General features: G+C 44.4%; 1 protein-coding gene across 3 annotated transcripts in view; it reads right to left on the bottom strand.

The window, feature by feature from the left end:
* The window catches only part of LOC118364163 (receptor-type tyrosine-protein phosphatase U), a 306,643-nt gene extending 294,738 nt beyond the window's left edge, over window positions 1–11,905 (bottom strand). For 2 of the 3 annotated variants that reach the window (XM_035745412.2, XM_035745413.2), the window contains exon 1: window positions 11,499–11,905. In XM_035745412.2, the coding sequence (XP_035601305.1) occupies window positions 11,499–11,568 (70 nt within the window). In that variant the 5' untranslated portion in view covers window positions 11,569–11,905. The remainder of the gene's footprint in view (window positions 1–11,498) is intronic. The other variant, XM_035745414.2, reaches the window with a different exon arrangement.
* Between the last annotated feature and the right edge of the window lie 4,723 nt (window positions 11,906–16,628).

Genomic DNA, 16,628 nt, shown 5'->3' with positions numbered 1-16,628 from the left:
TTTAATACTCCACTCAAAGATACATCATGCAATGAAAAGGCACTGGGACAAAGCCCAGAACAAACATGTATACAAAAACAAATGGATGTAACCCAAACAAAAGAGCGAGGTTAAACCTTTAATAACTACACAGAATGAGACCCGCAGTACACTACACGGGGCAAGACCCTAAGTAACAAATGCACAACAATATACGGGACAAAACTCGTAATAACAAGTGCACAATACATGCAGCACGAAAGCCGGAATAACAAAGCACAGGTACTCACAGACCAACAGACATGGGAACAATAACCGACAAGACAATGGTGAACAGAGGGCACATAAATACAATTACTAATCAGAGGAAATGGAATCAGGTGTGCGTGAGACAGTTCAGTGACGCCTAGAGACCGGTGCACTGAATGAGCAGCAGTACTGGGGGAATCCTTGACAGTTCACGCTCGCACAGTTTCACGACAGGTCTGATGTATAACGGGAAACATGCATATGGCGTGCGGCAAAAATCTCAATATCTCAAAATTTTGAAGCGTGAAATTGTGCACTCAGATATTTAGTGTTACATTTACACAACAGTTATACATGTGGAGCCAGGTCCTGGAGTTTTAGGTTGGCTTGGAGGGAATTCCAAGACCAGGGCTGTCATGAAAGGACCTTTTTCCATGCTCAATTCAAATTTTCCGGACTGTTAGCATGAAACAAGATTAAGATCCGAGCTTGTATGTGTTTTCATTTCAAGGACAGATAAAATGGCAGTTTTCCTAAAATGTACTTATAATTATAAATAAGAATGTACCAGTGTTTGAACCTGTGTGTTTGTAGTGATGTCCACCCGACAGCACTGTAGATATCAGAATGGTGAGTTAGACGTCTTTGATTGGTGACAAAACAAAGGGCTGCATGATACACAGAGTCAAGAGCCTTCAGTGTAGCGCTGGAGGCTTGCACATAGGTAGTATCACCATAGTCCAACACAGAGAGAAAAGTACAACAAATCAACTATTTTCTGGTAGCAAAGGAAAAACAAGCTTTGTGCTGGTAATATGCAGCTTGAGTTCCCTGACAAGGTTCTCAATTTGTAGACCGTCATTGTAAATAAAAAAATGTTCATGCCTAGTTAAATAAAAACATGGGTGGTGAAGCTCAACTCCTCATCCACCAAACTCACAGATATTACTACGTTTTGACTTTATGATGTCATCAAATCTATCAACGGTCCCCAAAGAAAAAAACATAACCCCAGTGAGATCCACAGATGTGTGCCCTTGATGTGTGTGGCTCCATCAGATTCTGGGAAGATGGGCTGAGCACTTCAGCATCCTTCTCAACAAGGGAACCCAACAGTACACAACGCACTCAACGACCTGCCCAACATCCCCCCCTGTCCAGCCAATTGGACTCTCCCCTGAGCTTTGAGGTTTTACGAGTCATCAAGGTTCTCAAAAACAACAGGAGGAATCCCAGCTGAGATCTATAAGCATGTGTTGTTTTGAGTTGAGAGGAGAGTGACTGCCTGGATGCTTTCACATACCTCCTCACTCACCGCCTTCTCCTCCTGATAAATAATATCTGGTCCTCGGAAGCCATATCTAATTTGCAAGAGAAAAAGGTGACAAAGCAGACACCTCGGAAACAGCAGAGGAGTATCTCTCCTCGCGGTTGCTGACAAAGTCCCAGCCAGGATTATGCTATACCGCTTGGCAACACATATTTAAAAGCATTCTTCCAGAAACCCAATGTGGCTTCAGACGCGACTGCAATAAATGGTATTTATGGTAAGGCAGGTGCAAGAGAAGTGCAGAGAGCAGAATCAAGATCTGTACCTTGCTTTTATTGACCTCTCCAAGGCCTTCACCACGCTAAACCACAAGCTCCTGTGGGAACTTATCGGCAGGCTCGGAGTTCCGCCAAAGTTCCTCAAAGGAGTGTGCATTGGTGGTGATCAGGCAACCCCATTCAATGTTAAGGTTGAAGTGAAACAAGTTTGTTTCCTCGTCCCTGCCATCTTCAACATGTTTCTCACCGCAGTCGCTCTCCTCTCACACAAGTCCTTGGGAGATGAGGATGGAATGAGCATACAGTTCCACCTGGATGGCAAACTTTTCCATTTCTGACACCACAAAGACCTCAACACATCTTTGAACTACAATATGCAGACGACCATGCTTTCCTCGCCCACTCACCAGAATCCATGCAGCATCTCTAAATGGGATCTCCTCCATCAACAACTCCATTGGCCTCACATCAACAAAAAAATATGCAAATCATTGTGCAACAAGTCACACCCATTGAGACAATGTCCACATCGGTGGTCAACAACTCGAAGTCGTACCTCACTTCACCTATATCGGCAGTGTCCTGTCCCCAACATGCAGCATTGACAATGACATCCAGGTTCGTGTGGGACTCGCATCTGTGGCCTTTGGTCGTCTCAAGTCCAGGGTATTCCAGAACAGAAACCTGGCAATACCCACTAAGACCTCAGTCTACAAAGCAGTGCGTTGATCCACCCTTTTGTAGGGCTCCGAAGCCTGGACACCGTACAGAAGGCACATTAACATCCTTTGAGGCGTTTAACATACGGTACCTTCAACGGATCCTGGGACTAACATAGGGTACCCTACATCGACAGACAAACCCAAACGGTGAGCAAGCGTTTCTTGCTCAGAGACACCTGCATGTGATCCGCATTCCCCAGCAGATCCTCTATGGCCACCTGAAAAATGGAGGTCTGCCGGGGGACAAAATAAATGCTTAAAGGACCACAGCAAGAACCTCCTGAAGCGGTGTGAGGTCCAGCCTGTAAACATGGAGTGCCTGGCAACAATAACCGCCATACCTGGCATTCCACCTGCCACCTGGGTGTCACACACCTCAAGGACACAATCTCAGAGAGGAAAATTGAACTGTGAGCTCAATGGCATCAGTGTGCAAACAGTGGTACCCCTCTCTGGTATAGAACTCACCTGTCCCACAGCCACATGCAATGCCACAAACAAAACCCCCCCACAACAAACACAAATCGGGGGCAAAGTCAACATTGATGGAAAACCATAAGAGAGAGAGAGTGTGTGAGTGTGAGTGTGAGTGTGAGTGTGTGTGTGTGTGTGTGTGTGGAGTATTACCCCCATCAGTCTCAAAGTATTATAGAGGGCTCCCAGAATGATACCTGTTCATTATGTTGTAGATCATAAAACCTAACTGAGTACAGAGACGCCAAAGTCCTAGGTGTCAGACCTCCCTCAAGCACTGCTAGACGAACACACACACACAGTACAATGGCTCCAGGTGTGAACTGCGTCCTCAGTACCAATGTCGCTATCTAAACTCAGTTAGTGTAATCAAGTTAAAGTGATGCTAGAGCTGGCTAATGAAGTCACCTTCTCCCATAGCCTAAGGGAGTGGAGTTATGACTTTGTCGTGGGCCTTTCAAACTCAACGTGTTTTTGGCCCTGTAGCCTTAAGGAAAACACACCTTCTACCCCTTCCCCGAAACACTGGGGCAAATTACCCACGGACAGACAGGAGAGAGAGTGCAAGATGCAGAGAAAGAAATAGAGAAAGAGAGATGGATCGACAAAATGTGGGGATAAAGGACCAAGAGAAATAATGTATCGCTGGGCTCCTGTATTTCATCAGTTCAACAGCACTGTAGAAACTAAGACAGGCTTCCTGCCGTGCAATCCCCTGACAAAGCCCTAGACAGCACGTGACTATCAGTGTGTGTGAGAATCTTCCTCAAACACTATTTCACACTAACTCATTCTTAACCGACACATACTCAGACATCCATGCACGGAGACAGAGTCAGACCCAGACATGTATCACAAAATAATTGAAAAGAATGGCTTCAGAATATCCCTCCAGTTTGTGTGTGTCAGATCCAAAGCCCCCAGACAGAACCCATGCAGAACCTCTGGCGCAATTGGGGCTCACTGGACTGGGCTAAATCCCGAGGACTCACTACTGAATGGGCCTGCTCCCCAGCCAGGAAACCTATTTAGCTAGCCCCACAGGAAATCACCATTCTAAACACCACACTGATAGTGTAGCAAATGGAGTGAGGCCAGGTAGCATCCGTCATTGAGGTAAAACTTGCCCCAGTTAATCCTGTCCCTGCAGTGTAATGACAGCCTAAACTGACCATTCATGCTTCCCCTCCCCTTCCTTCCCCCACCCTCCAAAACCACCTTCTCACCGACATATCAACTCAGAGTCAGACTCAGCCTAACTATTCCATTTCAGCTCAGGGGGAAGGAATTAAATCATCTGGAAGGACATTTTCCCTTTTCCTGTACAGTGAATAAAGCAAAGTTAGCCAGACAGCCACAAAAGCACATTTCTGTCTGAATGGTGTTGTGTTCTGTTATGGTGACTGTCAGGGCACCACACTGTACAGGTCCTCTGAAGGGATAATGTTAGTTAGGGGATTTAACAGATCTGTCATGGAAAACAAGCGCCACCTCTCTCTCTGAAAGTTTTTTTGTTCTTTCATTCTCTCTATATCCTTCCTCCTCTAAGGTCAATGTTACACAATGCTGTGATTCAGTCATTTTTTATTTTATAATTTAACCTTTATTTAACTATGTGCAGGAGAGGATTCATGACATCATGGAGATTTTCCAGTATCTGGACTGTTCTCCCAGAAGTAGTGAGCCAAATCAACATAGGGTTCATTAATAGACATGTGTAAGCAGAATGGGGGCTGAGCTCAGGTGAATGAACAGAGCTGGGTCAACATGGAGTTAATCACTAGACATGTAAAAACAGAATGTAAGCAGAAAATGTATACCTGTGCTGTTATAGGTCTGAGGGAAGTCATTGCCTGGTCCTGTGACTAGCATTGAAACATGCAATTGCATTATGTATGTATGCCTGCCTGCGCTGTTTTAGACCTGAGGGAAGTCATTGCCTGGTCCTGTGACTAGCATTAAGGCATGTGATTGTATTGTATATGTATGTCTGCTTGGGGAGAGCCATTGTGTAGTCCTATGAGTATCATTGGACAGACACCTATATTAATTGTGTGTCTTCTTTTTTGTATCATTGCTATGGATATGCCACCAATAGAATCTGTAAACAACCAAGAATTGATACAGAAAGATAATGGTGGCAAGAGGCCAAGGGGTGTTAATCACCTACATAAAGGGGAGTGACCATGTGTGTTATCTGAAAGTGGAAACCTATAAAGCCTGAGGTCTATAACAAGAGAAGGCAGTTGTTCACTGGAATTGCTCGGCTTCTGTTACACTTGTAATAAAGTCTTTTTGAATACTTTATATCTGAGAAATTTGATTCAATATTTCCATGGCATAGGCAAATCAGTTAAGAACAAATTCTTATTTACAATAACGCCCTACCCCGGCCAAACCCAGATGACGCTGGGCCAAATTGTGCGCCTTCTCATGTAAAATGTAAATAAAGCGATGGGAATCCATGCACCTGTGCATATTAGATGAGGATAGCCTGATGTGGGGACAAAAACTCTGTGGTTGCATAAACCTTATACACCAGCCATTATTATTCAGCCTGGCTTAATGCCATATCCTGTCTAAAGGTCCGTTTTTATGGCTTGACTTATAGAGGTGGATCATAGGCTGTATGGATCATATTACTATGACATGTGGATCAGACTAATAGCCCACGATAAATACTGGAAAACCTGTACTAGAGAAACTAGAAATATGGTCATGTGTCTGTTTTGGGAAACAACCTCTTTTTGTCTGGATCTCAAGCCAAATCAATAGCACCACCTTAATCCTTTCAAAACAGGGGAGGGAGAGACGGAGAGAGATTCTCCCTTCCCCAGCGGAAGCCCCATGAGTATCATGCTTTCAATGCATAAGCCTTCAGCTGATTCACTTTAACAAATGAGAACATTACAATCCCCCAAAATATCTCAAAAGTGAGCGTGTGTGCTATGGGTGGTGCGTGCCTACGTGCGTGGGTAGGTACTTGCGCGCGTGCGTGTGTGTGTGTGTGTTCACACCAGCGTCTGTGTGTTCCAAACACTTTAGAGCACTTCCAAAATACCTCGGGGAGGAATACAGCAAAAATATTACCATACTCCAATTAGGTAAAAACTAATTATGACAATTTGAGAAAACGAGAGACTAAGAGAGACAAGTACTCTGACTGTGTGTGAACAGCTTTGAGGTAAAGCCTAAGGCCTATTATAAGAAAGCCTCCATGCAAGAACTCCACAGCATCAACAGGCTTCCATTGTCAGCTGTGTCAGTGTCACATGATACCGTACCAAAACAAACAAAGACCCATATTAAACACCATTCTCCCTCTAATGCCTTCTCTCCTCTCCCCTGTGATCCGACTACCTCCAGGCATAATCTGAGCCTAAACTGATTGTTAACTGCGCCATCTGACCAAACAGACAAAGGGAAAGACACAGGGCTTTTCTGTACTTTTTCCTTAAAAGGAAAAAAAGCAGGCCATTGTCACACACTGATCTGAGACAAATAACCACCCTTTCAGACAAACTACAGAGACTGGTTACCACAGGAGGTTGGTGGCACATTAATTGAGGAGGACGGGCTCGTGGTAATGGAATATGGAGCGGAATAGGTGGAATGGTATCAAATAGATGGTTTCCATGTGATTATATGCCATTCCATTTGCTCCGTTCCAGCCATCCCCAAATATTCCCATACACTCAGGTGGGAATGATTCTGCCTACAAAATGACTGAAAATAATGAAAATAATATCAAACACACAATCTTCCGTTTGTCCTGGTGGATCCATCCCTTTGTCAACAGCACCCCGTGGGCCGCAGGACAGGGGTGTTCCTGCATTCTTAGGTGCTTTGTGCTAATGTGAGACACTACCACTATGCTGCCTCAGTTCCACCAGCCTACATCAAGGACCTGGCTTCTGTCCAGACAGAGACATGAGAGAAATATATAGAGAGTGGGCCATTGGGTCACCTTCTGCTATTGATCATGAGCTTTTGCTGGAGGCATGAATGGCATGGTGTCTTATGAAAAGGCCATGATTGAGTGTGTGCTTTATCGCTGCCTACATCTGTACATTACTGTTGATGGATAGATACAGGACACCAGATGCTCCCAGTTAGTCCCTTTCCTTCTTGCCTTGTGTCACTAATGAGCGGCTCATAAAGTTAAAGTTCGGACAGAGATATGGTCTGAAATCCTCCTGTGCTTCAGGCAAGACTACGACATTGTGAAAAGAAATTGACACTTTGTAATGTGTCATATGAACACACCAAGGACCAATATTTTCACACTACCTATACCCAATTCGAAAACCAAACTAACATGTGTCTTACATGTGTCAGCCAAGGGCAGAAAGGACACCTGGTCAATTGCACAACTGAATTCATTCAACCGAAATGTGTCTTCCGCATTTAACCCAACCCCTCTGATTCAGAGAGGTGTAGGGGGCTGCCTTAATCAAGGTCATCAGCGCCCGGGGAACAGTTGTTGTTGGGTGTTAACTGCCTTGCTGAAGGGCAGTTTTTTTTCACTTGCCGGCTCAGGGTTTGAAACCAGCGACCTTTCAGTTACTGTCCCAACGCTCTTAACCACTCGGTTACCTGCCGCTAGGCTACTCTGAATGATAGAGTGATGCCGAAGTTAGGAGGATTTTGGCAGGAGAGAAGGGCTCAAGATGAAGCCAATAAGCTGTATCTGACAGCCTGCATTTGTGAAATCGATAGACCTTCCTTTGTTCCATCTCCCATCAACACCTGGATGTGAATAAAGCTGCTTGTGCTCTCTCTGTTCTCACACTCCCTTCACTTATTTAACAACACTGACATCTCAGATTTTCAAAATATGCTTTTCAACCATAGCAAAACAAGCATTTGTGTAAGAGTATTGATAGCTAGCATAGCGCATTAAGCAGGCAAACATTTTCACAAAAACAAGAAAAGCATTCAAATAAAATCATTTACCTTTGAAGAACTTCGGATGTTTTCAATGGGGAGACTCTCAGTTAGATAGCAAATGTTCAGTTTTTCCAAAAGATTATTTGTGTAGGAGAAATCGCTTCGTTTTGTTCACAGGCTGAATCTCAGGAGGACTGACATGAAAAACAGTATTCTAAGGAGTTGTCCACTTAGTCGTGCAGCTTCAAAGGTAATGAACTACCAGGGACTCACAGGCAATACCTGTGAGCCAATACACAAGGCAATACAAGAGCCACTACACTAGCCTGGTCCGAGATCTGTTTGTGCAGTCTTGCAGATTCCTATGGTCATTGCCATGCCAAATAACCTTATGAGTTGGCTATACAGCATTAACAAATCTTGGGCCAAGCTCACTCCACACATCTGTGGGCGGTGGCCCGTTCCTGTAGGTTCATGCTCTACAACATCCGCAGAGTACGACCCTGCCTCACACAGGAAGCGGCGCAGGTCCTAATCCAGGCACTTGTCATCTCCCGTCTGGATTACTGCAGCCCGTCTGGCTTTCACTCGCTGTTGGCTGGGCTCCCTGCCTGTGCCATTAAACCCCTACAACTCATCCAGAACGCCGCAGCCCGTCTGGTGTTCAACCTTCCCAAGTTCTCTCACGTCACCCCGCTCCTCCGCTCTCTCCACTGGCTTCCAGTTGAAGCTCGCATCCGCTACAAGACCATGGTGCTCGCCTACGGAGCTGTGAGGGGAACGGCACCTCAGTACCTCCAGGCTCTGATCAGGCCCTACACCCAAACAAGGTCCTTCTGTCCTTCTGTAGCTCAGTTGGTAGAGCATGGCGCTTGTAACGCCAGGGTAGTGGGTTCAATCCCCGGGACCACCCATACGTAGAATGTATGCACACATGACTGTAAGTCGCTTTGGATAAAAGCGTCTGCTAAATGGCATATATTATATTATTATAAGGGCACTGCGTTCATCCACCTCTGGCCTGCTCGCCTCCCTACCACTGAGGAAGTACAGTTCCCGCTCAGCCCAGTCAAAACTGTTCGCTGCTCTGGCCCCCAATGGTGGAACAAACTCCCTCACGACGCCAGGACAGCGGAGTCAATCACCACCTTCCGGAGACACCTGAAACCCCACCTCTTTAAGGAATACCTAGGATAGGATAAAGTAATCCATCTCACCCCCCTGGGACCTGTTGGATTCTTAAAAGATTTAGATGCACTATTGTAAAGTGGCTGTTCCACTGGATGTCATAAGGTGAATGCACCAATTTGTAAGTCGCTCTGGATAAGAGCGTCTGCTAAATGACTTAAATGTAAATGGAACAGAGAGTAAAAGGAGCAGGTTTCTGGGAACGGTAGAATAGATTCAAGCCATGTACAAACAAAGGTATGGTAGGATGTGAATACAGTGGCGGTAAACCTATGCATTGAGTGACGATGAGAGAGATAATGTCTTGAGAAACATCATTTAAACCAGGTGAGGTAACCGCATGTGTGGGAGGTGGAACTAAAGGGTTAGCTAAGGAATATTGAGCAGGGCTAGAGGCTCTACAGTGAAATAAGACACTAACCAAAACAGCAATGGACAAGGCATATTGACATTAGGGAGAGGAATGCGTAGCCAAGTAATCATAGAGGTCCAGTGAATAGCTAGGATGGCTGGAGACACGGCCATTCAGACAGCTAGCGGGCCGAGGCTAGCAAGCTAGCAGAAGGGCCTTAGAGGGACGTCGCAATGTAAGAAATCTGTTGTAGCCCCCTCGTGCGGTTAATATGGCAGACCAGTGTAGTAAAAGGGTCCAGGCCAATTGGCAAAATAGGTATATTGATGGGCCTCTTCAGTTAACAGTCCGATATGCTCTAGATAACTAGCGGGTTGCGGCTAACAGGCTAGCAGATGGGCATTCAGGGGACATCGCGATGCAGGAGCCTGTTGAAAAAAAAAACCTTGGGCAGATTACGTTGGTAGTCCAGTCGTGATGGATGGGTGGGGCTCCATATCGGCAGTAAAAGGGGTCCAGGCCAATTGGCAAAATAGGTATTGTAGCCAGAGGAGTGGCTGATGGACCTCTTCAGATGGGCCTAGCATAGGCTAGCTCCAGGTTAACTGGTGCTTGCTTCATGACAGAGACATTAGCCAGGAGTGGCCACTTGGATAGCAGATAGCTAGCTGCGATGATCCAGGTGTAAAGTTTCAGAGCTTGCGGTAGGAATCCGGAGATATGTAGAAAAATAAGTCCGATATGCTCTGGTTTGAATTGCGCTGTGCAGACTGGCAAGAGCTGTCCGGGCTAAATGTTAACTGATGACCGCTAGCAGTGGCTTGCTGACTACTAGCTAGTAGCTAGCTGACTACTAGCTAGCTGACTACTAGCTAGTAGCTACTGTTGGGGGTTCTGGTTCTAAAGTAAAGAAGATAGTAGATCCATACCACATTGGGTGAGGCAGATTGCAAGAGAGTATGTTGAAGTTGAGGTTAAGAAAAATATATGCAAAGAAAAAAGATTAAAAGATATATACACAGGACAAGATGATGACTTTATACACGTCAGCAACAGCTGTGGCTCAAATAGCTGAATCCACTCATTTGAATGGATGTCCACATACTTTTGTATATATCGTGTAGGTGTTCCTCCAGGTGGGAGAGGGAAGTGTAATAGAGATTGCGTCATCTGTGGAGGCTGTATGCAAATTGGAATGGGTCCAGGGTGGTTGGGATGATGGTGTTTATGTGAGCCATTACCAGTGAGCTATTGCCTACAGATTTGAGTGTTATGAGGTGATAGTCATTTAGAGAGTTATCTTGGCGTTCTTGGGCACATAGCCTATGGTGGTCTGATTGAAACATGTAGGTATTACAGACTGGGTCGGGGAAAGGTTGAAAATGACAGTGTAGACACTTGCCAGCTGGTCAGCACATGTTCTTAAATCAAATCATGATTTTCCCTCAGCAGTCTGCATATTTCAATTAGATATGAGGCTTTAAAACGGAACTCAACACAAAACATGGGTAAAGCTGTATCCACATTTATACGTTGGAATGCAATTTCGGGAATTGAATGTCCAGAAATGTTCATCCAGAATTAGAGTAGCAAAAAATACGAATAGGTTATCATGACAGGGTAGCAGACGCACTGTTTCAATAGCCTACTTAAATATTGGAAATATTGGCTATAAACGATTAGGCGAATATACTAATAACATACCCTAGACTACCATATTTAAAGGGACGGGTAGAGTTATAACAAAAAGCGGGAATGTGAGGTGGACTCTGATCTGAGGGTCAAGTCTTTCAAAACAGTGAGCCACAAAACAAGCACTATCCTCCGATTCGAAGCAATCTAATGAAACACATTTTCATAAAAGCCCCTTATCTCGCACCTTGACAATTCAGTAAACCCTCTTCATTATACAATATATCGAGCGTTCCATTGAATAGCCTTCAGTCGCCTATGAATAAAGTTAACTGCGGAAAACATACTGCGACATCTTTCATACCCCTTTTCAGGATCAATATATCGATGCAAAACTCTCCAGGATGGATGCATCGCTTCCCAAGTGCGCAGTGACTTGAAAACAGGAATAAATGGCTCTTTACCTGTTGGTCCCTCTATGCCTTCGGCGTAGATTTGAACGGCCAGGATCAGTAGAAATGCACAGTTGTTCATTGTGCTGTTTTAGTCCAGTTTGGAATAGATGCAGAAATAATTTCAGTGACTCCGCGAGGGCCGATGTGCAAACTGTTTTCTCCAGCCTATCGATTCCCTAATTCTTTCTGAAACGTAGTTACGAGACAGCAGCAGTAGTGCAAGACGTGCTAACTGACGTCAGGATAAACAGTACACCACATTTTCACTCTTCCGCCAAGCACACGTTCTGTCTCGATATGTGTGTGATTTAAAATATGCGACGGACGCCTCCAAGTGGCACCATCTTGCAACTATTCTGGCGTCTAAAGGTTTTTCTGAGGTAAGACTGAACTCGCTACATGTCTCTTGCTCTCTCTGTGTGTGTGTGTGTGTGTGTGTGTGCCTCACCAAGCATTCACATACATCCACCTAGTCTCTTGCAACAGCCTAGTCTCCATCAAAACTGATGGTTCTGGGTGCTGAGGTTATCCACCTGACGATCTCCCAAAATATGTCACACCAGATCCACCCTGACCAGTGGCTCAAAGTAGCCTCAACAATGGATTCACTGGTGGCTTTATGATCAAAGCTGAGATGAGCATATCTGCAACAATGGACACAGTCTGTCAGTCTATCTGCAGAATGAGAAACAGATTGATTATCCTAACAGCTTCACAGGTTGAGTGGATAAGGCAAATCTTTTTAGCACACAACAAAAGACCTTTTGAGCCATGAATAGTTGTACTTGTGCGGAGCCAACAACTTTGGCTGGCTGCTATGTCATAACTGAGGGAGTAGAAGGGACATAGATATCCAAATGTTAATCCAGCTATCAATGTAAATGTATAGCTCAGTCTCTATGACATTGTACTGTGTAGGCTATGGGTATGTGTGACTTGTTCAGAGGTGCATATCTCTACTCCATAAAGTATGCACACAGATAAAAAAAAATACACCTTATGGAACAGCGGGGACTGTGAAGAGACACAGACACAGATAGACACACACGTACACATGGAATTTTTTTGTTGTTGTAGATATATGGAATTAGAGGGCACACAATGTGTAACGTAACGTTTTTATTTGAATATAACTGCCTTTATTTTGCTGGACCCCAGGAAGAGACAAGAAAATACAAATTAGAGACTTTAACAGATCAGCTAATGGGGATCCATAATACATACAAAAATACAAATACATTAGTTCTCAAGTCATCTCTCCTTGCCTCCTTCTCAAAATACATTGGAGGAGAAGGTCAGAGGGGAGGGACTTTCTCTTCCAATATGTTTTGAGAGAGGACGTGAGAAGTATGCAATTGAGATTCTTCCAATGTGTTGTTCTGAAGAAGAAGATTCCTGCATGTTACTGACCTGTTAAAGTCTCTAATTGAGTATTTTCTCTTGTCTGGTCTGTTTTCTGATTGAAAATCATTGTTACATGTTCCATCAGGCATTTTAGTACTTAGCTAATCCTGCTATTCAGGTTAAGGACACTTAAATTAGGATGCTTGGTCTGTCACTCTTACTGGTCATTCACCTGACATCCATTTTCAAACATGTCATTGATTCAACACAAAGCCATGGACACTGATCATTTTGTGAGTTTAATGTACCATTAAGTCAGCCATGATGGCACGTTTAGATTAGTTAATTTGCCAGCCGACCTGTTTGCTGCCATGTGATTGCATACAGCAACATGCATTAAGACATTGCAATGTGATTTACTTATTCCATGATTTATTTCATGAATTGCCAGATACTGTCACATACAAATGGTGTCCTCACATATTTATGCTGGAATTATATGGGCCTTGTGACTCATAATTCAAGTTAAATATTTTAGGAAGCCGCAAAGTGCTGACAAGGCAACAGCATCCCAGTGGGCACACCACATCATTTCAAAGTGGTAATATTTGGTAGAGAAGTTGATCAATGAGATTTCAACCTTTATTCACAAAAGACAGTAAACTGTTATTTAATTTCAGTACTATCGAGTTTATAAACTGTACTCGACTAATAATCAACTACATTTAAATATTGGAATGAGGTTGAGAACACATTGTGAACTGATTTGACCAAAACGCATCATGAATTCAACAGGGATTATTGCCAATCCATGAAGTGTGTTGATTATATGTTTAGAAGTAGTTGCCATTTTGTGATGTAAGCTTTTTTACATTAAATAAGGATAAGAGCAAATAATAGGAAAACAAACTGTATCAACCAGGACCTGCACACTCTTGAAAAGTACCCTGATACAGTATGTACACTGAACAAAAATATAAACACAACATGCAACAATTTAAAAGATTTTACTGAGTTACAGTTCATATAAGGATATCAGTCAATTGAAATAAATGCATTAGGCCCTAATCTATGGATATCACATGACTGGGAATACAGATATGCAACTATTGGTCGAAGATACCTTAAAAAATAAGTAGGGATCGGGGATCAGAAAACCAGTCAGTGTCTGGTGTGACCATCATTTGCCTCATGCAGCGCAACACATCTGGCATCCCTTTGCCTTGACAGTTTTTCACACTCTTGGCATTCTCTCAACCAGCTTCACCTGGAATTCTTTCCTAATAGTCTTGAAAGAGTTCCCATATATGCTGAGCACTTGTTGGCTGCTTTTCCTTCACTCTGTGGTACAACTTATCCCAAACCATCTCAATTGGGTTGAGGTCGGGTGATTGGAGGCCAGGTCAACTGATGCAGTACTCCATCACTCTCCTTCTGGGACAAATAGCCCTTACACAGCCTGGAGGTGTGTTGGTTCATTGTCCTGTTGAAAAACAAATGATAGTCCTAAGCGCAAACCAGATGGGATGGCGTATCCCTGCAGAATGCTTTGGTAGCCATGCTGGTGCCTTAAATTCCTTGAATTCTAAATAAATCACAGATAGTGTCACCGGCAAAGCACCCTCAAACCATCACACCTCCTCCACCGTGCTTCACTGTGGGGACAAAAAAAAATTGGACTCATCAGACCAAGGACAGATTTCCACCGGTCTAATGTCTATTGCTCATGTTTCTTGGCCCAAGCAAGTCTCTTCTTATTGGTGTCCTTTAGTAGTGGTTTCTTTGCAGCAATTCGACCAAGAAAGCCTGATTCCTGCAGTCCCCTCTGAACAGTTGATGTTGAGATGTGTCTGTTACTTGAACTCCGTGAAGCATTTATTTGGGCAGCAATTTCTGAGGCTGGTAACTAATGAACTTATCCTCTGCAGCAGAGGTAACTCTGAGTCTCCTGTGGCGGTCTTCATGAGAGCCAGTTTTTATCATAGAGCTTGATGGTTTTTGCGACTGCACTGTCTTGTCTTAAAGTGATGATGGACTGTCATTTCTCTTTGCTTATTTGAGCTGTTCTTGCCATAATATTTTACCTTTAAGTCAGTTAAGAACAAACTTATTTTCAATGATAGCCTAGGAACAGTGGGTTTAAATGCCTGTTCAGGGGCAGAATGACAGATTTGTATCTTGTCAGCTCGGGGATTTGAACTTGCAACCTTTCGGCTTTCACTCTAACCACTGGGCTACCCTGCCGCCCCAATATGGACTTGGTCTGTTACCGAATAGGGTTATCTTCTGTATACAACCGCTACCTTGTCACTACACAACTGATTGGCTCAAACGCATTAAGAAGGAAAAAAATTCCCCAAATTAACTTTTAACAAGTCACACCTGTTAATTGAAATACATTCCAGGTGACTACCTCATGAAGGATTTCGCTACACCCTCAATAACATCTGCTAAACGTGTATGTAACCAAAAAAATTAATTTGATTTTGAGAGAATGCCAAGAGTGTGCAAAGCTGTCTTCAAGGCAAATGGTGGCTTTTGTCTGGTACTGTAAAGAAAAGATTAAATCAATGTCACAGAACTCACTTTGGGCACACACACCATCCCACAAGTCCAGAGATCGGCAGATAGAGCTATGTTGCTCTCTGTCACTGCTTGAAGGAGATTGCAAGTATTGTGTGACCTGTATAGTCAACGGCTCGCCAGGTAGCTTTGGCTGGTGATGATCTGGAGGCGATGCTGCTGGAACCCTATAGGCCACCCGAGCCGAGGAGAAGGTTCCCTCAGACTCCACCGCAGTAGAGGCAGGATGGGGAAGGACATCTAGTGTGGGCTCAGTCTCCATAGCAGGCAACTCCTGAGGAACGAGGACATGATATCTCAGTCGCAGCCATGCCCGACAATGGTGCCGGGGCTGGAGAGGCAACTTCTTGCTGCTGTCCTCCATATGACTGTCCCATGTTCTCCACTGTAACCTGTTGAAGAGGGCTCCCCTGACAGGAGGATCTGGTCTTCTGCATAATGCGAAGACTGTATATTCTGCTCAATAGGGGCAAATCAGGCTTCCTGTTCTCCATATGGCGTATGCCGCAATGTCCATGGCGCTGCAACTCCCTGTTACTCCAACGTAAACAAATAATCCACACACTGGTTTGTTGGGATGCAGCATCACCTGATACTGAGTAGTATCCCACAGGTGGAGGAGTCCCCGCTGTGTATTTTCATCCGTTTTTTAAATCCGATGTGGAATAAAGTTCCATGTAGTCATTGCTCTATGTAGTACTGTCACGTCTACTCCCGCTCCTCCCCTTCGGCATTCGACGTTGCAGGTATACTAAACACCGGTCTTGGCATCCATCATTACGCACACAGTGATTATTGTCACAGTCATTATTGTTTCTGTGTCTATGTGAAGACGTCACTACTATGTTGTCTCGGTCTATGTTTGTTGGTTTGTTAAAGGTACCACCTGCTTCTCAACTCTCAGCGTCTTCGTTACAGAATACTGACTCAAACAATGGACGCAGCAGGATAACAGAATATCTCCCAGACAGTCGACGAGCAGGGATACCTTCTTTGTCAAAACCACGACCAGCTGGCACAACTGGAGACGCCTATGGAAGAGGTTCTTCACAGTGTGCAACATCTCGAACATACCCGGGAGGCGTTGCCTTCAACTAGCGGAGGATACTCTACAACCAGTCGACCCAGCGAGCCAGCACTACAGACCATTTAGGAACCCGCTCAGGCCAGTGATGCCCGTTTGTCTCTCCGGGATAAATATGATGGCACCCC

The sequence above is a fragment of the Oncorhynchus keta genome, chromosome 31 (genome assembly GCF_023373465.1).
Source record: "Oncorhynchus keta strain PuntledgeMale-10-30-2019 chromosome 31, Oket_V2, whole genome shotgun sequence".
NCBI lineage: Eukaryota > Metazoa > Chordata > Actinopteri > Salmoniformes > Salmonidae > Oncorhynchus > Oncorhynchus keta.
Note: the sequence above shows the minus strand (reverse complement) of the source record. Positions and strands in the feature narration are given on the sequence as shown.